General features: G+C 38.2%; 1 protein-coding gene across 1 annotated transcript in view; it reads right to left on the bottom strand.

The window, feature by feature from the left end:
* Positions 1-17,273, bottom strand: part of PDE7A (phosphodiesterase 7A) — a 113,010-nt gene extending 95,737 nt beyond the window's left edge. Inside the window, exon 1 of the mRNA XM_090283625.1 lies at positions 16,467-17,273. Coding sequence (XP_090139751.1) covers positions 16,467-16,604 — 138 coding nt within the window. The 5' untranslated portion in view covers positions 16,605-17,273. The remainder of the gene's footprint in view (positions 1-16,466) is intronic.
* Between the last annotated feature and the right edge of the window lie 4,752 nt (positions 17,274-22,025).

Genomic DNA, 22,025 nt, shown 5'->3' with positions numbered 1-22,025 from the left:
GCTGAAAACTTATGTCCACACAAAAACCTGCAGGCAGATGTTTGTAGTAGCTTTTTTTCATAACTGTCAAAACTTGGAAGTGACTTAGATGTTCTTCAGTAGGTGAATGGATAAACTGTGGTAATCGCAATGCAATATTATTTAATGCTAAAAAGAAATGAGCTATCAAGCCATGAAAAAACATAGAGGAACTTTAAATGTATATTACTAAGGAAAGAAGCAAATTTGAAATGCCTATATATTGTATGAGTCCAACTACATATATGGCATTCTGGAAAAGGCAAAACTATGGAACAGTAAAAAAAAAAAAAGGATGAATGGTTGCTAGAGACGAGCAGGAAGTGGAGGGGGAATAATTAGGTGGAGCACAGAGCAATTTTAGGGCAGTGAAAATACTCTGTTATCATACTATAATGACAGATACATGTCATTACACTAGTGATTGTCAACCTGTGTGCCATGGCACACCAAGAAAGTTTGCGTGCTAAGAAAAAAAAGGTTGAAAATCGTTACATTATACATCTGTCCAAACTCACAGAATGTCCAACATCAAGAGTGAACCCTAATGCATAGTATGGATTTGCATGATTATGATATATCAATGTAGGTTCATCAATTATAGCAAACAAACCACTCCGGTGTGTGGGTGTGTGGGGGGGTGTGTGTTATGTAAGGGGGCAGGAGGTATACAGGATATCTCTCTACATTCCTCTCAATTTTGCTGTGAACCTAAAATTGCTCACAAAAATACAGTGTTTTTAAAAGTTTTCTTTTTGGAAGAACTTCATATCTTAAAATAATATGTTCACTCTGAATAATTCAAGCAAAAAGTAAAACAAAGTTTAAAATACTACAAAAAATTTTACCACCTGTCCTTTCATACCTAGAAACACATAAAAGGCTAGAGAGTAAGCTCTTTGTATATCAGAAACATTCATTGTTTTGTCCCCCAAAGCGAAAATAACTTTATTCTTAATTTTTTTTCAAGCTATAAGAGAAAGTCTATTTAGAAAGTCACAGAGTTAGAAGAGATGGGCTCAGGAAACAGTGGCAAAGGCAAAAGAAGGTCCTTGGAACTTAGAAGGCAGAAAGGTAAAGGTAACACACCTGGGGAGAAAAAGGAGGCAAGGGAAAAGGTATGGGCCTGCTACCTGGAGGGAGAGCACTCTGCAAGTTTATTTTTAAAGTATAGGTGAAATAAATAAGTTATTTCTGTTAAATTACACATAAATCAAAATTTAACCAATCAAGTAGTAGCTTTCCAATTGGCCCATTATACTATCAATAATGGTTTTTCTTTATATCTGATTTTATTGGGTTGGCACAAAATATTTGTTTAGTTTTTCCTGTACCATGGCTCTGGTACTACTTAGCTGTTTTTAACTTCATTCAAAACAATTTTGTTCAACTGTATTGTAACAGCTGTCACATCGGCAGGCATTTAAACAAACAAACAAAAAAACTTAACAAAATTGGTGAATTTTTGTGTAGTCATTTAATATTGAAGAAGGAAGAAAATACACATTTTTGGCATATTATATTTTATTATTTCAAGGAAAGAAAAATGCAACTGAAATGCAAAAAAGATTTGTGCAGTGGTTTGAGAAGGTGCTGTGACTGATTGAACATGTCAAAGGTGGTTTGGGAAGGTTTGTGCTGGATATTTCTTGCTGGACAATGTTCCATGGTCTGGTAGACCAGTTAAAGTTGATAGCGATCAAACAGAGACAAAAACTGAGAACAATCAACATTATACGACATGGGAGATAGCAAACATACTCAAAATATCCAAACCAATAAAGTTGTTGGTGAAAATTTTAAATGTGTCTTTTATTTTACAGAAAAAACCAAACTGACTTTTTGGGCAACCCAATAGTTTAAGTAGAAGTAACTCGGACATTTTTTAAATTGAATATGTATGTACTCTTAACAAGTTCAATAATCACTAGCCTATAAACAAATGTTTAAATGAATTAACCTTTTGAGTGCCATGCATAACTGTTAAGATTCGTGTGAGAGATGCCAGACTATTTTGCTGAAAAATGAATGCAAAGTTTATGAAAAATGTCTATAAAAACATTATTCATAATAATTTGCTGAAAATTTCACAACATATAGTAAATACACTCTTCTTTTGTAAGCAGTGTTCTTTGATGCAATTTAGCAAAAAACTTTATTGCATTAAAATTATTTTATTATAAGTTATTTTAGAAAAAATAAATTATTTCCTTCAATATGACTGTTGAAGTATAATATATGGCATAATATAAAACATATTATAATTTGAAAAAACACATAGTAACATGGATAACAAGAAGTATGCCAAATATTGCATAAATTTTTGAAAAAAAAAAAGCCCTTCATAATATCCAAAAAAAAATGAACACAAACAGCACTCACACTGGACATATATCAACAGATATCAACAGTGAAAACAGTTTATAAACAAAATGCAAACGCTAAACTGTGAAGCAATGAAAATGTCCATTAGCAAAAGCTTCCTTATCATGCATACTGCATAGTTTTGACAATTATTGCAAAGATAAATGAGATTAAAAGGACCGTTTAAAACGTAAGTAAAAATTATAACAGAATTAATATGTCAGTATTTGAACAAGCACAAAAATTTGAAATTTGGATCAACATGAGAAAAAGTTATATACAATATATAACCTGAGGAACAAAAAAAAGGGAACAAAACATAAAATACAAATTATTCCATTGTTATTTACACTTATAGCCATTGAAAAAAGAGTCGCTGTGAGTGAGCTGGCACTTTTGGGAAAATTTGTCAGCGTTGCTCACAGCAACACTGACACTCAAAGGGTTAAAGACCTGCTACTCAAAGGTATAACGTTCAGTAAAGAAAGACTGCTACTTAATAAAATCCCTTAGAGCAATCCTTTTATAAGAAAGTAGGGGCTATATTTTTAAAAAGTGACAGGTTCAAAGTTGGAAGAACTAAATTTAAAGCTATAACTTTTCCACTTTCTAACTGTGAGGTTTTAGAGAAATCACTTAATCTTTCTGAGTCTCAAACATTAAATCTTTAAAATGTTGAAGATGAATTAAATTACTGACAAGGTCCCTTTCAAGCATTAATGTTTTACTTATATTCCCAAGGAAGCCCTAGAATATGAAGATCCAGAATTAGACACAATCAAAAACCAGAAAAATAATTGATGATAAGGCATTATTTTTGTGTATCTATGGAGAATGGTAAAATACAGCAACATTTTGTTACCTTAATATACAAGGCAGTATAGTAAGCCAATGGCCCACAAACTGGGTCATACATACATACCTGGGGAAGTATACATGCATGGAGAGTTTCAAGAGAATTGATTACTAGGTTCTCAACTTCCATATGCACCCTTTTCTAAAACTATTCTGCTGACATGTCAGTTTTCATTTACCTCCTCTCCCATTTCATCTCTCCCCCTCTGGCACTTCATAAAAGAAAACTGTACTTCGCAACAATTCTTGAAAATTATTGTGGAGCTGGGGTCTAATAACATCTGAGGAGCTAAAAGGAGAGTTCAAAATACTCATGTTGAGAAAGTTAATTAGTCTACAGAGTGGGTAACAAATTTTTTTCAGGTCAAGGAGTCACCAATTCTTACTTCCATGAAAACTGAGGGAGAACCAAATCCAACTGCTACCCGAGAAAGCTTTAAAATAATTTCAACTGTAGATCACTTTGTTGTCAACTCAGAAGAATGGGTAATGTGATATTGCTAAAACAAAACACTTTTTATTACCATCTAATAAATTTGTGAATGACATTTCTCAATACTTTCACTATTAAAGTAAAAAAGGAAAATCATTGCAGAACCTCATCTTTCCTAATAATATTTATAAATGAATAGATTTAGAAAATTTTACATAAATACATTTCCAATAAAATGTTACTGTTTTATTTAATACTTATTAAATTTTATAATTCACATGTTGTTTTGAGTGTCTACTGATAATTATTATATTGTATCACTGTACTGACAACTCAGTTCAAAATAAGTCTGACACAGTCTTATAGACATAAGAAATTTTAAATATTTTAAGACTAACAGTCATGATGGAGACCATAGAAAGAATTACTAACAGATTTCAAAACAACACCCAGAACCATCAGAAAATCGAGCTGTATGGAAGTCCAACAACCAAGGATTTAAAGAAGCCACATTCATCCAGACAGGTAGGAGAGGTAGAGTCACAGAGACAGGCAGAGATGTGATGTGGCACAGAGAGGCAGCGATGGAGGTGGTGGAAGAGAGGGTCTCACATTCAAGTACGGTGGATACAAATCAGGAGAGATACTTTGGGAGCAAGTGAACAAAGCACCAGGCCAGACTGCACTGCCCAGGGTTCCATATAAATAGCCATTACCTCTGGCTGTAAAAACCAGTAGGGGGCTCTGGCTGGTATGGCTCAGTGGACTGAGTGCCAGCCTGCAAACCAAAGGATCACTGGTTCAGTTCCCAGTCAGGGCACATGCCTGGGTTGAGGGCCAGGTCCCACTTGGCACGCACAAGAGGCAACCACATATTGCTGTTTCTCTCTCTCTCTTTCTCCCTCCCTTCCCTTCTCTAAAAAATAAATAAATAAAATCTTTTTTTAAAAAAGTGGGGGTTGGGGCAATGGAAGAAACCGCCAAATTTTTGCCACTTAAAGCGCCCGCATAGACTTAGAATGTGTGCAAACACACCCAGTCCGGGTTTCACCACCAAGGCAGCAGCTGGGAGGGTGCCAGTTGCATATGTAAATTGGGTGAAGTGACTGGAAATAGGGCAATTGCCAGGTGAACCTCCAGAAGCCAGGCAGCAGCACCGTCCCCTCTCTGAGCCCTCCTCCAACACAGAGCCACAAAGTGGTAAAGCCAGTCGCCATGCCCTGGCATATACCTAACGCTCTGCCCCACACAATATAACAGGTGTGCTAAGACAGAGAGTCAAATCAGCTCTACCTAATAGAAACAAACACAGGGAGGCTGCCAAATTAAGGAGACAAAGGAATATGTCCAAGTGAAAAAAACAGAGCAAACTCCCAGAAAAAAAAACTTACTGAAATGAAGATAGCCAACTTATCAGATGCAGAGTTCAAAACACTGGTGATAATGATGCTCAGAGAACTCACTGAATATGGCAACAACATGAAGGAAGAAATAAAAGTTACACAATGTAGAATAAAGAATAACCCACAGGGAACCAGCAATGATGGGAAGGAAGCTGGGATTCAAATCAATGATTTGGAATTTAATGAGGAAATAAACATTCACCCAGAACAGAAAGAAGAAACAAGAATTCAAAAAAACAAAGGTAGGCTAAGGGACTTGTGGGACAACTTTAAACATACCAACATCTGAATTATAGTTGTGCCAGAAGGAGAAGAGAAAGAGCAAGAAATTGAAAACTTATTTTAAAAAATAATGACAGAAAACTTCCCTAATAATTTGGCAAATAAAATAGACATACAAGTCCAGGAAGCACAGAGAGTCCCAAAAAACTTGGTTCCAAAGAGGACGACACCAAGACACATAATTAAAATGCCAAAGGTTAAAGAGAGAATCTTAAAAGCAGCAAGAGAAAAGCAGAGTTACCTACAAAAGAGATCCCATAAGACTATCAACTGATTTCTCAATAGCAACTTTGCAGGCAAGAAGGGACTGGCAAGAAGTATTCAAAGTGATGAAAAACAAGGACCTAACACCAAGATTACTCTATCCAGCAAAGCTATCATTTGGAATGGAATGGCAGATAAAATGCTTCCAAGACAAGATAAAGCTAAAGGAATTCATTTTCACCAAACCATTATCACATGAAATGTTAAAGGGACTTAAGAAAGAGAAGACCAAACTATGAACATTGAAAGGATAAGAAACTCACAACTATCAATAACTGAATCTAAAAAACAAAAACAAAGACAAACTAAGCAACAATCTGAGCAGAATCGGAGGTATCGAGATCATTTGGAGTGTATCAGCTGGGAGGGAGAATGGGGATAATTGGGGAAATGGTGCAGGGATTAAGAAGCATAATTGGTGGGAACAAAACAGACAAGGAGATTTTAATAGTATAGGAAATGGAGATGCCAAAGAATTTACCGTAGAACTCATGGACATGAACTAAGGGTGGGATTGCTGGAGGGAAGGAGGGGTACCAGGTAGAGGTGAGCAAAGGTGGGAAAATTGGGACAACTATAATAGCATAATCAATAAAAATACTTAAAAGTGAAATTTTAAATATTTTAAATTGTTTTTACACAGAACTCAGAAGAACTGAGTGACACTGCTGAAATAAAGCATAATTTACTCCCATTGATTAAATTCATTAATTAATTTACTTTTATAGAAAAGTATGATTGTGTGATTGATAAAATGCTTTCCAGTATAAAGAATACATTAGGATAATATGTAGAGATAGCAAAATAGAAAAAAACATTTAAAGAAAAAAAATAAGAAATATAAAGATTCTGTTAAACTTAAAAGCTTTTCACATGTTTTAAAAAGTAATGGGTAATATTAAATTGTTAAATTTCTCCTGGATATATTTTAAATCATGACTTAAGTTGTATAACAAACATAACACCATTTACAAATGCTAAAACTGAGAGGAAAATTCTAGATGTATGAGAAAGTATATAGTTTTCTATTTGTTTGGTTTTCAAGTTCTTTGAAAGGATATATGAGCAAAAATGTTTGAAAACCCTTGTAGTAAAAGTCAGAATATATGAAAACTCCTGTAGTAAGTCAGAAAATATCATTAGTCCTAACCTTCCTTCTAAGATAGTAGCTATTGGACATCCCCACCTGGATGCTCCTCAGATATTTGAACTCAACATATTTAAAGTAAACTTATTATCTACTCCTCCCTCTCTGCATGCCACATACACAAAAGAACACCAAAACCCACATGCTCTTCCTATCTATACTTTTGTTACTAGCTTAATGATCTACCTGGTCTCCCAAAACAAAAGTGACAAATTGTTTTTTTACCTCCCAAATCAAATCAGTTCCTAGAACCCACTCCTAACTTTCAATCTACATCTCTTCCCCAACTGTCATCAAATAGCTCTTCAAGACAACTATGTATATTTAAATTTACTTCCCAATATCTTTATAATTATCAGAGCTCTACAAAAATGCCTTTTATGTATATAACTCAGTTATTCAAATAATTACAGAATCACGAAGTTGGAGGGAACCACAGAGTTCACGCCCTTGTCAATATCCTTATCCAAATATCTTTCAAGCTCTTGACTCAACCATACTCTCATGAGGCAGCCCACTCTCCCTTTCTCTCTGGACATCTCCATCAGCAATCTGGGCTCAAAATCAACTTGCCTGACCTTTTTTAGGATTATTGTGGCTTAAAAGGAGGTTTATATTAAAAAAAAAAAATTGGTAAAGTTACACAAAATTTTAAACAAAAAGTTAAAACTTACTTATAATTTCACCATCCAGAGATAGCTTCAATTAACATTTTGAAATACATCTGGCTTTCTTTTTATTTTCTTGTTGAAAGCATACATAATGTATAGATACATACATATTTTATGATTTATTTTAAACACAATTTTTGTTTTTCTGCTTATGTTGTAATCAATTCCCCATGATTAAATAGTCTTCAAATTCTTGAAAGTATTTAGCAAATACATAATAGAAAAATATTAGGAAATACTAAAATTTATTTAGTCATTTGTAAACTATGTTATTATATATCCTTTAAATTCTTCAAAGCATTTTTGTGGTTACATAATGTAGAAATAAATACTATGTACTCATAATACTATAATTTAAAAATTTGTAAATTATTATTTCCAATTTTTCACAGTGATAAGTGCTTAATATCTTTGAAGATTTATCTTTATCTACATTTCCAGTTATTTGCTCTGGAGAGTCCTAAAAGTAAGTTATCAGGCAAAAGTATTAACTTTCTAAGCATTAATATTTTGATTCAATTGTCATACTGCTTTTCAGAAAACTTTCTATTTATATTCCTACCAGCACTGCATAAGTATAATCTTCAAACTATACACTTACTCTTTTTAAAATGTGTCAATCTGAGAGCAAAAATGATTATCAATCTTTTATATGAATTTCTTTGATTACTAGTATGGTTAAATACAAGATATCCCTTTCTATTTCCTCACTTTTTCTACTTACTGGTCCTTATTCTACCAACTGAGGTTAACATCCTTGGCCCATGTGGTAAAAGGAAGTAGAAGAGAATGCATGGGCTTTGAGGTGAGAATGACCCAGAGTTTAATCCATTTCCACTACCTGCTTGTGTTACCTGGATAAGTAGCAAGTTTAAGCTTTTATCTTCTCTTGTATTATCAGCAACTACCCTCACAAAACAGGGACTGGATATAGCAATTGAGAACATGCATACAGACATGCTCTCCCTGGAGCTCACCTGTGCCTTCCCCGCTTCTTTCCTCAGGTGTATATATTTACTTTCTCTCTCTTAAGCTCTAAAGGTTCCCAGAAAACCTGCAACGGGGGAGCAGCGGCAGCTCATCCTGGGCTAACCCCCTGCACCTGTCTCCAAGGGCCCTCCTTTCGCCTCTGGAACTTGTTTCCTGAGTCCATGCAGCCCAGCTGGCTCACTTCTGCCTCTGTGACTCTCTTTCTAAAATTTAGGCCAAGACAGCTCTCTGAGCTGCCCACTCAAATCTTCTCTTGGATTGTACTTTCATTTTGCGTGCTAAATAAACTTCCTCTTGTGCTAGGGGAAAAAAAAAACAAAAAACATACAATGAATCAAAATCTTAACTAATCCTCCTCCTTCCTCTCATTCACATGGCAGTCCTTCAAACACTGGAAGACAGCAATGCTCTATCATCTATCACCAACCACTCCCCCACCTCCACTCCCAACCCTCCTGGCCCAAATCATGAGTCTTCTTTTCTCCAGACCATAAATGTTCCCAATTTCCTCAGTTACATATCAACAACGTGTTTCAAATCACCTCACCACTCCAGTCACTCTCTTCAGAGTATGATTTAGCTGCTTGTCCTCCTAGAACATGGCATACTCCAGATGTAATTTGAAAAGATCAGAATTAAGGTTGTTACCTCAAATAATCACCTCAAATCATAAAATTTGTATTTTGTACTTTCTATCCACATCCATAGCTCACAAGATCTACAATCGATAAACCTAAAAGTGTAACTGCACTCCACACACCTTCAAAGAGGCAGGCCAGTTTTAAAGGGAGGCTATGAAACGTGAGAGGCGTTTCTTGAGTAATATCACTTATAGAGTTTTTTTTTAAGGTTAAAAACATCAACTATAGCATTTGGCATGTAGGAGGTACTCAATAAATGGGGGGAAAAAAAGAAACAGTTCTTACTGAAGGCAAGACTACTGCATCGTTACTAGGAACCTTTTGCCAAGTACTTTATATGGTCCTGAGCTAGTATGGTCTGCCCAAAACTTGGAGAAAGAAGTGTAGGCTCTGCTGAAACAAAAGTTATCCAGTTAACATTTATTTTTCCCTAAAATGCTACACTGTACTATCTCCTTCACCCTCTCCTCCCTGTAGCCATTATCTTCAAAAAACAAAGAGCCATCCGTACCAGTAGGTGGAGGCATGGAGCAGTAAATCAAAATTCAAAACTGTAAGCAGGAAACACTTGATGTCCACCACCAGACCAGTTCACAGGTCCCTTAGGAAAGGTACCTGCCAGTAGGCACAATGAAGCCCTGAAAGCTTAGAAGGCTCATCTGCATATGCAGTTTTTGTTCCTTTCCTCATATATTGATCATATGAACACTTACACCTGAATGCAAAAGTGTCTTTTATTGTAAATAACCTTTTGAAAGGTACATTTGATAACACTATAAAAATCAACAGTCTATGTTACTTTTAGTCAAGAACACTCCATTTAAATGTGGAAGAGAATAAACACTCAATTTTCTGTCAATTCAAATTAACCATAAAATATGAACAATTTACAGCCAGAATAAAACAGTTTTGAGTTTGATTTTAAATTGGAAGGTTAAAAAGTAATTGTTGCTATTTTCTGAAGTGGCCAAAGGGATTGTAAGAACGTCCACCTATGCAAAGATCTTTAGTCAAGCTACTTCTAACAAACTTAAAAATAGATTTTTATAAACATAAACAAATGTGAGACAGTTCTTTAATACAGAAAGAAATTAAATTCCTTAAAATGATCTATATGAAATAAGAGTTTCTAATCACCTAAATTTTCTAGGTGTCTTTACCAACTAAATGACTATTCATGATGCTAGACAAAAATTTGACTTAAGTTAAACTTTGTCCACTTTCCCCTTCTTCAGCTCTTCTCTTCCCAAACTTGTCTCTGTATCTGTCCCCAGAAAGAAGTCATCTCTCCTCTGATTCTTTTAGAAAAGGAGGGAGAGGAGGAGGGATGCTATTTACACTAAAGTATTAGCAGAAGTCTTACTAAATTGCTTCAAAGAGAATGGATGATACCTCTCCCTCTTTCTACCCAAAGTGAGCTCCCTGATCTCCCAGCTCCTTTAAAGGGCTTAACATCTTACCTCTTGCAGCACATTTATGTTTAAAAAAGAACTCTTGAACAGACTATACATGCAACGGATGGAACTCTAGGCATAGCAACAAAGCAGCAAAACCTGAGCAAATTACATCCCATAGATTAAATGTGTTCCTTATGACAACTTAGAAACTAGCAAATTGAATACTTCTCAAACAGAACTATACCCCAAATACACTATAAATTTACATTAATATTTTGTTTGAGCATATCTTTATATTATAAATATTAGTTCAGAAGTAAAAGCCAAAACATGGTAATATTAAATTTAAATCAAAGTATGAAGCATTTCTGAAAACAGAAAAATGAAACCAAGGTTCCAAAAGGACAAATCTTTGGGGAGTGGACAGGGGGGAAGGGTTCCAAACAGAATCACTCCCCTAGGGGTACCCACCACTTCCCAGAAGGTACTCTCCCCTGTTCACAATAGCCCCTGTACTGGTTTCTGTGTATAGATTTGTAAAGAGGCAACTACTATGGTAACAGTAATTTGGAATAGTGCACATATACAAACTGGTATCAGGTATATAAGAGCCCTTATAAATGAGTTCAGGATATGCAAATGAAATTTCACAAAAGAGGAAAGGCAAATGCACAAGAAAAACTTCAGGAAGTGTACAGACTTGCGTATTGCAAGTTAAAACTAACAGTGTATCAGAGTGCATCTACTAACGTAAACATTTATATAAATGCTTATAAAATACAAAATAATATTTGTTAAATTTAGTATTATAATCTAATAACACTTTGGGAAATGAAGGAGATATGATCATTTATCTGGGTACTATAAAGGATAGAACATTCTAGAAAGCCAAAAAAAAAAAAAAATTAGGTATTAACCCTACCTAGTGATTCCATTCTAAAGACTTTATCAAACATACATGAAGGTATTAAATGACATTTTGTATGCAACGGCAAGAACCTGAAAGTAACTCTAATGTTCAACAATCAGAGAATGTGTTACTGATAAACATTCCATCACTACTAATGGTCATTAAGTAAGACTATACATCTGCTCTGTCAATACAATAGCTACTACCCATGTGTAGCTATTTAAATAAAATTGAATTTAAAATTCAATTCCTCAAACCAGCCACATTTCAAATGCTCACCTAGGAGAGCGGCAAAGGTAGGTTTATAGTTGTTCATACGGAAAGTACAAAAAATAATAATACAAGAATAAACTGTTTCATGTACTCATAACTGTAAATTTTCTTGTATATGGCTAGTGATTGTTATATTGGATAATGCAGCTGACATTTCCATCATCACCAAAAAGTGTGAATAGTGCTGATCTGCACCTCCTCCTCCCCCTACATGCACCCATTTTATCTACTGAGTTGGCCAAAAAGTCAGTTTAGTTTTTTCGATAAAATAAAAGGCTCATTTTTCATTTTCACCAATAACTTTACTGATTTAGATATTTTGAGTATGTCTGCTATCTCCCGTTATTGGTTTCTAGTGGGTAGAGGCCAGGGCACTGCTAAACGTCTTCCAATAAATAAGACGGCCCCACAGCAAAGAGTTATTTGGCCAAATGTCAACAGGACCAAGAAAATTCACAAACCATTTTTGACATGTTCGACCAGTCACAGCACCTTGTCCATAGACGGCACAAATCTTTTTGTGTGTGTTTCAGTTGCATTTTTACCTTCCTTGAAATAATGAAGCATTATAGGCCAAAAATGTTGTGTATTTTCTTCCATCTTCAATATTAAAATGGCTGCACAAAAATTCACCAATTTTGGTTTGATTTTTTTTAACACATGCTGATATGACAGCTGTCACAATGCAATCTAACAAAATTGTTTCAAATGAAGTTAAAGACAACTAAGCACTACTAAAGCCATCTTACGGGGAAAAAAATTAACAGACTTTTTAGCCAACTAAATAGAAACACCTACTTAACCTGCAGCCTCTAATTTACCTAGGAAATTTAGGTATTATCTATGTAATCTCATCACACCTTGATAACTCCAATACAAAAATTATATCACATATAACTGTACCATTTTCCCCACCACAATCCTGTAAGATTCTTGGAGGAGGAACAAACTTCTATCCAGGAGCTTTGAACTGTTCTGGCTCATATAGGACCTTCATAATTTGTCATACACTAAAAACATTACTAAAGACAACACAGATGTACACTATGACTACAAGTGAAAATGTTTATGAATAAAGAAAAACTTGGTTAGGCTGGCAGGCTCACAAGTGATGTTTTTAAAAACTGCTAATTCTTTACCTCTCTCAGTACCTAACACAAGGAGCCTCATTCACAGGTGTTCCATAAATAGTTGTGGAATAAAAAAAAAAAAACTAAAAAAAAGGACGCAAAAGTAAACCCTAATGTAAACTATAGACTATGGGTGATAATGACGTGTAACAAATGTACCACTCTGGTGGGGGATGCTGATAATGGGGGAGGCTCTGCTCTAAAAAACCCAGCCTAGTAAAAAAAACACATAGATGCTAAATTAGAAATCAATTTAGCTTACTGTGGTATTAAAAGCCTATGTTTACATATTAGATTCCAATATTTTGTTCAATAATACAGATCATAGGTTTATAATAAATTAAAAAAATTAAACCTCAAACTTCTAACCCAAATAAGACTTGTTTCCAGTGCATAGAAAATCCAACTGAAATAATTCCAGGTGCAGTGATTTGATTTGTCATTAATACACTAATTCAATCACCACACACTACTAAGCACCTGTCTAGGCAAAGCACTGTGGACACAATGGTGAGCAAGACAATTTCTGTTCTCGGAATATTATTTCCAAATAAGAACATTACTCTGAAGAAAAATCTTTAAACCCAGCTATCAACAAAAGATATCCTAAAATGGCAAAAACAAGTTTATTTTATTATCCCTATTTTCCAAATAATTTTTTACATCTCCTATTAACCATTTGAGAAAGTAGTACATGACCTGTTTTAAAACAAAAAGTTAATGCCTCATTTACTTAGCATCCTTGGGAGAGCTGGTGTTCCATATAAATGAATTTTCCAGATAATTCACACTTGTCCATTTAGTAATCAATACTTGAATTGTTTGGCATAGAGATCTTTCAAAAAAAATAATACAAATCTTTAAACTTTAAAAAATAGCCTCTATTTACATTATTTTGACTAATAATTATTGCGTTGTACAACACTCAAGCCTCTAAACTACATGTCCCCAGAGTGCCTTTGTAAAAGTTGCTAACTTTGAAGAGTTTTTTGTTTTTTTTTTTTTTTTTTTTTTTGTGTGTGTGTGTGTGTGTGTGTGTGTTGTTTGTTTTTTCCCTGATCCCTTGCGTTTGGTGTGTCAGCTGTCAACTTTTGCTGCTATCAGTGTGAGCCTGACTCTGGCAGCCTCCCAGCCCACTTCACATTTGCTGCTACTGTACGTGGAAAACAAGTTTGTCTGAATTCTTCCTAAAACACACACATTTTAAAGGATCACCAAATCTATTTTTGGTTGCTCATAGTCTTCTATTCCCTGAATCTGTTAAAATCTATAGTTACAAGTTCCAAACCAAATTTTGGATAAATAAGTTACTACTATATATTGATGAAAGTCCTTACATTGTTTTCATATTTAAAATTGATGCTCAGAGTCAACTTCATTACATATTTACTCATTCAACAGTTGTTAGTTTCACCATGAACTAGACTTCAATATAATGGTGAAGAACTGAAAAACTTACTAGTTTTGACCACATTTTTAAAACAGAAAATCTCTAATACAAAAAACTGTTCTACTTAGTGCCTACAAAAACAAAAAACAGATTTTTTTAAAAAGTCTTTTAAATGAAACTACAAACCACCTAAACTTTTCATAATATCTGCAGCTTTCTGCAGACTTGGGAACTGAAGATCCAAGGATAAAGAAAGCTTTTGATTTAATTAAATATTTATTTTATAGAGTTCTGAACAAGATTTTCTACCTTTTTTTCTTCTATTACAAATTCCCATTTAACTGAAGAAATCACTATTGATATATGCTTTAATATTAAATGATACTCACAGTCTTGGTAATGATAAGCATGCCCATTTCAGCATCATAGTAAGTTTACCATCATTTTAACGTTGAACAATGCTGACTAGAAAAAAAATGTTAATTCAGGAAAATTTCTGTCCAAATTTTCAGAAGTTCCAATATACTTCACTGTGGGGTATAAAATTTTTTCTTAAAGTTTTAAGAGTGGGTAAAATATGGTGTGACTCTACATAATTTGCTTTAACTGCCACAATCATATTTCTTACATTCCACTACCCATTAAAACCTAAGGCTAGGAAAAGAATCAAGAAGGAGAGCAACTTAAAATTGGTCTCTATGGATTAATTAAGACATCAGGTAAAACCCCTGGCACCAGCCTTACTTGTTTTAATTCCCCTAGAATCTCCTTTCTCATTCACATTCTCTTCAGGGAGCATCAGTAACTATCTGTATTTTAGATTTTATAATTTATTACTTATTACCTTTATTACTTAGATTGAACCAAAAATGGGTATTAGTCATGTGCCTGTTGATCTGAGAAAGTAAAATAATATTTGGAAATGGAAAAAGTTACTACCATTAAAAACTTTCAATTACTACCATTAAAAGATTTTTCAGCAGTGCGTTAATATCACTTTAACATTCACTTCGCAACCTAAAAAGGCATTAACCAGTACTATAAAGGCAGATACTGCACCGACTTTCAAAATAACAGTGTAGTGCTATTTAAAATGTCACTTAATATCATAGTAATTTCTACAAGTTGGCTCTGACCTCAATAGTACACCACTTTGTCCTATAAAAGAAGTCTGATTTAAAATAAAAACAATATGGTAACCCAAATATAGGCTCTTGCTCTCTCTACAAGCAATTTAGACAGAGAAGCATACGACAAATATTTACTAGACACACCTGTTATAAGCAAAGTCTCTACCAGGTGCTCCATAATACCTGTTTTTTTAAAAAAGAACAAAATATACAGACCCCCGCTCGAGATATTTACAATATAATTAGAGGGAGAAGAGATATTAAAAGACATTAATATTAACCAATAGGAAAAATGAATATATTTGAATCAAAAGGTGATCATGAACACAACATTCTGGCAGCAGAAATGGAGGGCACTAAGTTCAAATGTAAACAAAACAAAATTCTTTTTGCCTCCCTATTTTAAATCTGGCAATCAAAATCAGCAAGAACTAAAAAGTGGGCCAACAGCATCACCAAGAAAAGAACGAAATTCTCAGGAGAAACTGGTATTGAACCACTTAAAACAAAATCTTTCTGTGAGTGCTCATCATAGTTTCTCTCCTAAAATCTCATCAAATTAAAAACAAGACTGATTCCTGGCTATCAACTTTGCGGAAACCGAAGTTTCAGGGAAACACTTGATACTTGTTTCTCCGATATCATCTACAGAACGCAAGGAGTCGGGAGAACAGCCACAGGGAATCGGTCTATTGTTCGGAGAACCGTAGGACCGTCTGAGCACCACGGGGCGCGCGGGAGCTGGGGGAGGTGAGGCGCGAACCCCGCACAGGCAGGCAGGTAGGTCGGTTGGGGTGTGTGTATGTTCGGGCACAACTAAGGAAGAGAGGCCCAAGTTCCAAACCGAGACGTTGAGAAAGGCAGGGAGACCAAGTCATTACCGAGGGTTAAACCTCTGAGCAGCCGTGGGGGGTGGAGGGAACTGGGAAGAGTCTGAAGGGCACCCGGAGCCCACCTGACTGGAGGCCGGGAACTGAAGAGTGGACAGTCCTGATGATAAAAAAAAACAGCTCTCAAATCGAAGGGGCAGCCTAGAAAACCCCAATGAGCAAGGCTGAGTCTGGGTGAACGGCGAGGGCTGGGGTTGTTGCAGAGGTGAAGCTATGTGAGAAGAGGGAAACAAAGAGAGAAGCCCCAAGTGTGAACCCCAGCCGCGACGGCAATTTACCTGTGAGAGCTGCCGGGGATTGGGGCAGCCGAACAGCGCGGAGCTGGAACTGAAGCTGATGGCTCCTCGGCGGCTGAGGACATGCTGGGGGACCGGCCTGTCCAGGGGCAGCACCGGCAGCTGGTAACATACTTCCATTGAATACGCCCGCCCTGCCCCGGCCCCCGGCCCCTGCTCTGGGAAGGGGCCGCGGCTGCGGGGCACTGGGCCGAGGCGGGGGCAGGGCTGGCGGATGCCGACCCTGGGCCGGGAAGCCGCGCTCACGCCTCCGCCACCCGAACACTGTGCCCGGGCAGCCGGCGGGAAGGCGCTTACGCGGCCGCGGCGACAGTTACCGGGACTCGCGTATGCCCGGCTCCAAGGTGCCAGCGGGGGCAGCACAGACAAAGTCGGAAAGGTAACCCCGCCGCCCCAGGGCTCTAACGCTGGGAGGAGCAGAGCAGGAGCGTTGCAAGACAGCTGGAGCCAGCGTCGAGACCCACGGTGCGCTGGATTAGGAGCAGCACCAGCTCGGGTCGCTGCCGCCGTTCGGCCCCTCCCCTCCCCTGGAGCCTGGCTTCACTACTCCAGCGGCGCGAACCAAGCGTAATTCACACTTTGCAGCCGTGGACCTTGCGCCAACCACGGCCTCCACCTCCCTGACGTCACGACGCCGCGGCGCAGGCCCCGAGCCTCGTGCCTCCGCAGCGGCTGGGGAGACGGGCTACCGGCGGAGGTTGCCAGCTGTCTTCCTCTTGTTCTGCACTTCGGCTCTGTGTAACCTTTTTTCGCCCCACACGCCACATTCCTCCCCAACCAACCTCAGTCCGCACCCTTCGCCCCAACCCTCTCCCCTATCTGCTCCCTATCCAAGGCGCGTGCGCAAGAGGCCCCGCCGTGTGGGGACATTTATCACTAAACTCTTGGGTTCAAGAGCGCTGAGGGTGTGGTTAGGTTCAGCCTGTGTGAGAAGGGCAATTCCAGCCTTGCGACCCCAGAAACCCAAATCACCCAGCACAGTCCCACCGCTCAGCCCTAACCGCGGGGTCACCACTGTGTTTCCCTCCTTTAATTCCCATTCTTGGGCTTTGCTCGAGACCGCTGCGGCAGTGACGTCAGCAGGTCGCGCGGGCACTCTGCTCCCGACTACGTCACTCCCAGTCCCTCGGCGGGGTCTGGCTCGCGCGTTTCCCTGGCAGGTGTGGGCCCCGGAACGGTCCTGGTCTAAGTGGAGAACTGGGGACCCGAGAATGGGGGAGTGGGGGCGGGGGCAAAAGAGGTGGAGGGAAAACACCGAGACTGAAAAAGTGTGCACTGGAAAAAATGAGTAAAGATTATATTGAGAAGACAAAGGAAAAAAGGACACTGCTTGGCCTTTTACCAAAAGTGTTGTTTGTTGGCTTTGAGTTTTAGAAAGCATGAGAATATAAAGAACTCTTGACCTCGTTTGTAAACTGGATATGTAAGTTGGCAGGTTCATTTTGTCACATGTCTCCTTAAACTGTCTAAGCTTTTCAGTTGCAACCCATTATTCCAAATGGCATTCCAACCTCTAGGATGTCAGCATGAACAAGCTCTCCCCTGCTGGCAAAATTTTTAATTTGGCTCTGCTCTCAGGGCACCCACCCTTACACTTATTTGCTATGACTAGCCACTGGCAAGGTAGAAAGTGCTGCAGAGGGAGCCATTACTGATGAGATCAGGTATTAAATGCTCATGATCCCATAAGACAACAAGTGTCTTCAAGATGTTTTATCACCTTTCCATGGCATCTGATTCTTTTATATCACTTAAAACTTTCTCCTCCATTGGTATTTGTCTACTTGTCTGCTCTCTACTACTAAAAGAAATACAGCTTTCACTATGGTTTCATGGATTTTGTCTTCACTAAATGGTAAGCTCCCCTTTAGTGCAATAACTGATCCAGCTAATCTTTGAAACCTTAATACTCCCACAATATCTAGCAGATGTATTGAACATGTACTGTATGCATATGATTAAGTTGAGCCCTTTCTCCTATTCTAACAAAAAGAAAGAAAAATCCTGAGGTAATCATTGTATTTAAATTGAAACTAGGCTCAGGGAAACAGAACTTGCCCTAGATCTTACACAGATAAGTAGCAGAACTAACCTCAGATAATGTTTTAATTCTGTGGTACAACTAACAACCCAGAGTGGTACTGGTGTTATATCAGACTATGCCAAATAACTACATTACATTTAATATCTAAGAGACTCGGTCTGATTGAATCATTTAATAGGATTCAGGGTACTAACTAAGCAGAGTGGGGAGCTAACATTTGTTGTGCACCCACTGTGAGCTATAATGGGTATTCTATATACCATGTTTAACTTAACCCTACATAACAGACATAAGTAGACATTTGATCCTAATTCCACAGATGAGGAATCAGGTTCCAAGACCATAAATGATTTATGCCACCAAACTCTGATCCATGTGATCTCAGAGCCATGCACTTCTACCACAACATGGGATAGCTCAAGACCAGAACTTAAACTGTTTTCATTGTTCTTTACTGTATTGGGGAGTGTTCTCCAGTAGAACAGGACCAATGGGAGATTGATATAAATATGGAGAGAGAGAGAGAGAGAGAGAGAGAACGAGAGAGAGAGAGATTTGCTGCACATGTGCATGGTCCACGACACAGAAGCTGGAGGAGCTAGAGGCCCTGATGCTACCCCTTGCCAGTGAGGTGTGTTAGCAGATTATGTACAAAATTGCAATGGTGCCTGGGAACCTGCACGGATCTTCCAAATGTAATGCCTGGTGCTTTACTTCTACTTAAAATCTGAAAATTTCTATCGTGGCCAACCAAAACAAAAAGCATAAGAGAAAGAGAATTCTGGGAAATGTACTTCCAGTTTAGCTAAATTGACAGTACAAAATCACACCAGTCCAACTTTTGTCAACTTGACATCCATACAGACATTTCAATTGTATTTAATTTTCAAATAAAGGCCATAACAGAATCATGCTTATGTCCATGTGAGGTAACTCTCTCATACAACTGAAAATAGTTCATTCTCAAAAGACAATAGAGCCTTCAATGGCTTTTTTGATGAGTTACAGTATCCCTTTGATGGCCTGTAACTTAAATACCAAGAATAAAGTTTAACTTCCAGCCAAGATGGAGGTGTAGACAGAAACGCTATGTCTCCCTCCACAACCAAGAAGAAATATAACTACCTCAAAGCTAGAAACCACCAGAAGTTCTAGAAAATCAAACTGCATGGAAGTCCAGCAAACAAAGATATAAAGAAGAAATACTCATCCAGACAGGTAGGAGGGGTAGAGCCGGGGTGGAGAGGATGCGGTGTGGTGGCAGTGGCAGCTGCATCAGCGGCAAGCCAGCAGAAAGCACAGGCACACGTTTTAAAAAGTCAGGAGGGACATCTGGGGAGTGTTCCCAGCCCCTCACCGGACCTCGCAGCCCACTGTGCAAGCACGAGGGAAAATCAAGCCTCATTGCTTCTGACTGTGCAAACCAGTGGGGGATAGGGTGGAGGCAGAAACTGCTGGTCTCAGCAGAGTCCGCTTGTTTAAAGGGCCCCCACGGTCCTAGAATGTCTGCAGACCCACCTACTCTGGGAACAACAGGCAGGATAGCAGCTAGAGGGGCGCCAGTCCGGTGTGGAAGTGGGAGAGGTACCTAGAAAAGGGGCGAGTGCTGGGCAGGCAGCATTGTTCCCTCTTGGACCCCTCCCCCACATATAGCACCACAATGTGGTGAAACAGGTCGCCCTGTACTGACGAATCCCTAAGGTTCTGCCCCTTACAACATAACAGGAGCGACAGCTTTACCTGGGACGCAGAAGCAAACAAACATAGGAGACTGTCAGAATGAGGAGACAGACAAGTATGGCCCAAAAGGGGGAACGGATCAAGGTTCCAGTGGGAGAACTAAGTGACAAGGAGATAGCCAACCTAACAGATGCAGAGTTCAAAACACTGGTGATAAAGATGCTTACAGGCTTAACAGATATGCTTGAGTACAGCAAATGCATAAGAGAAGAAGTGAAGGCTATGCTAAGTGAAACAAAGGAAAATCCACACAAAACCAATGGTGAAGGGAAGGAAATAGGGGTTCAAATCAATGATTTGGGACATAAGGAAGAAAAAACAGTCAACCAGTGCAGAATGAGGAAGCAAGAATTGAAAAAAGGAGGAAAACTTCCCAAATTTTGCGAAGGAGATAGACATACAGGTCCGGGAAGCATGAAGGGTCTCGGGCGATCTGGACCCAGAGGGAACCACACCAGGATGCATCATGACTGAGATGCCAAAGGTGAAAGATAAATACAGAGTCCTGGGGGCAGGAAAAGAGAGATGGAGAGTTGCCTATAGGGGGGTGCCTATAGGACTAGCTGATTTCTCAGAGGACACTTTACAGGCAGGAAGAGACTGGCAAGCAGTATTCAATGTGATGAATGGCAACCTACAACCAAGATTACTCTATCCAACAAAGCAATCATTTGGAATGGAAGGACAGATGAAGTGCTTCCCAGACAAGTTGAAGCTAAAGGAGTTCATCATCACCAAGCTGTTATTATATGAAATGTCAAAGGGACTTACTTAAGAAAAAGATCAAAATTATGAGCATTAAAATGACAACAAACTTACACCTATCAACAACTGAATCTAAAAAATAAAAGCAAAATCCAACTAAGCAAACCGGAATAGGAACAGAATCATAGGTATGGGAATCATTTGGATGGTTATCAGCTGGGAGGGGGAAGGGGGAGAAATAGGGAAATGGTGCAGGGAGTAAGAAGCATAATCGGTTGGTACAAAATAGACAGGGAGATGTTAAGAATAATATATGAAACGGTGAAGCCAAAGAACTTATATGCACAACCCATGGACATGAACTTAGGGGGATGGGATTGCTGGAGGGAAGGGGTGTACTGGAGAGAAGGGAGCAAAGGGAAAAGAAATTGGGACAACTGTAACAACATAATCAATAAAATATATTTTTTAAAAAAGAATAAAGGTTATCCACTATTAGCACATTTTGGGGGAAAGAGGGAGGGAATAGTTAATATAGTATTTACAAATATATTCATAGCAAAATGAGAGGAAAATGCTCATAACTATTATACTTTTTGTATCTGCAAATGGCAACATGATCACAATTACTATTTATAACTACTTCCTCTTCAATTACCTATTTCATATCCCCTTTGCCATCAGCAAGCATCTCAGTTGATAGTGGTTCCTTGCTTGTAGGGCAACCCAAACCTTTATTCTTGAAGGATCTGGGCCATTAAAGGTTCTACTTCTGTTGAGTTGTAGTTTTCCATTAACTCACATCACAGAATATGTGAGTACTAAGTACTACATTATTTCCTGCATTCTAGACCTACTCCTCCCTTCTCTCATTGTGTAGCAGCAACTCAAAATATGAGTAATAGTCCAGCTCAATCACCCTGGCATTAGAGAAGCCCCCTTCTTTGCGTGTTAGTTAAATAGCAGGGGGATCCCCAAATGGCCAAGTGAGTCTCAACTTCCAGTTTAATAGAACTCTTGCAATGTACCCTGGTGGAAGCATTCTTTTTTGG

Source organism: Furipterus horrens, unplaced genomic scaffold (assembly GCF_987537825.1).
Source record: "Furipterus horrens unplaced genomic scaffold, mFurHor1.1.pri manual_scaffold_7, whole genome shotgun sequence".
NCBI classification, from domain to species: domain Eukaryota; kingdom Metazoa; phylum Chordata; class Mammalia; order Chiroptera; family Furipteridae; genus Furipterus; species Furipterus horrens.
Note: the sequence above shows the minus strand (reverse complement) of the source record. Positions and strands in the feature narration are given on the sequence as shown.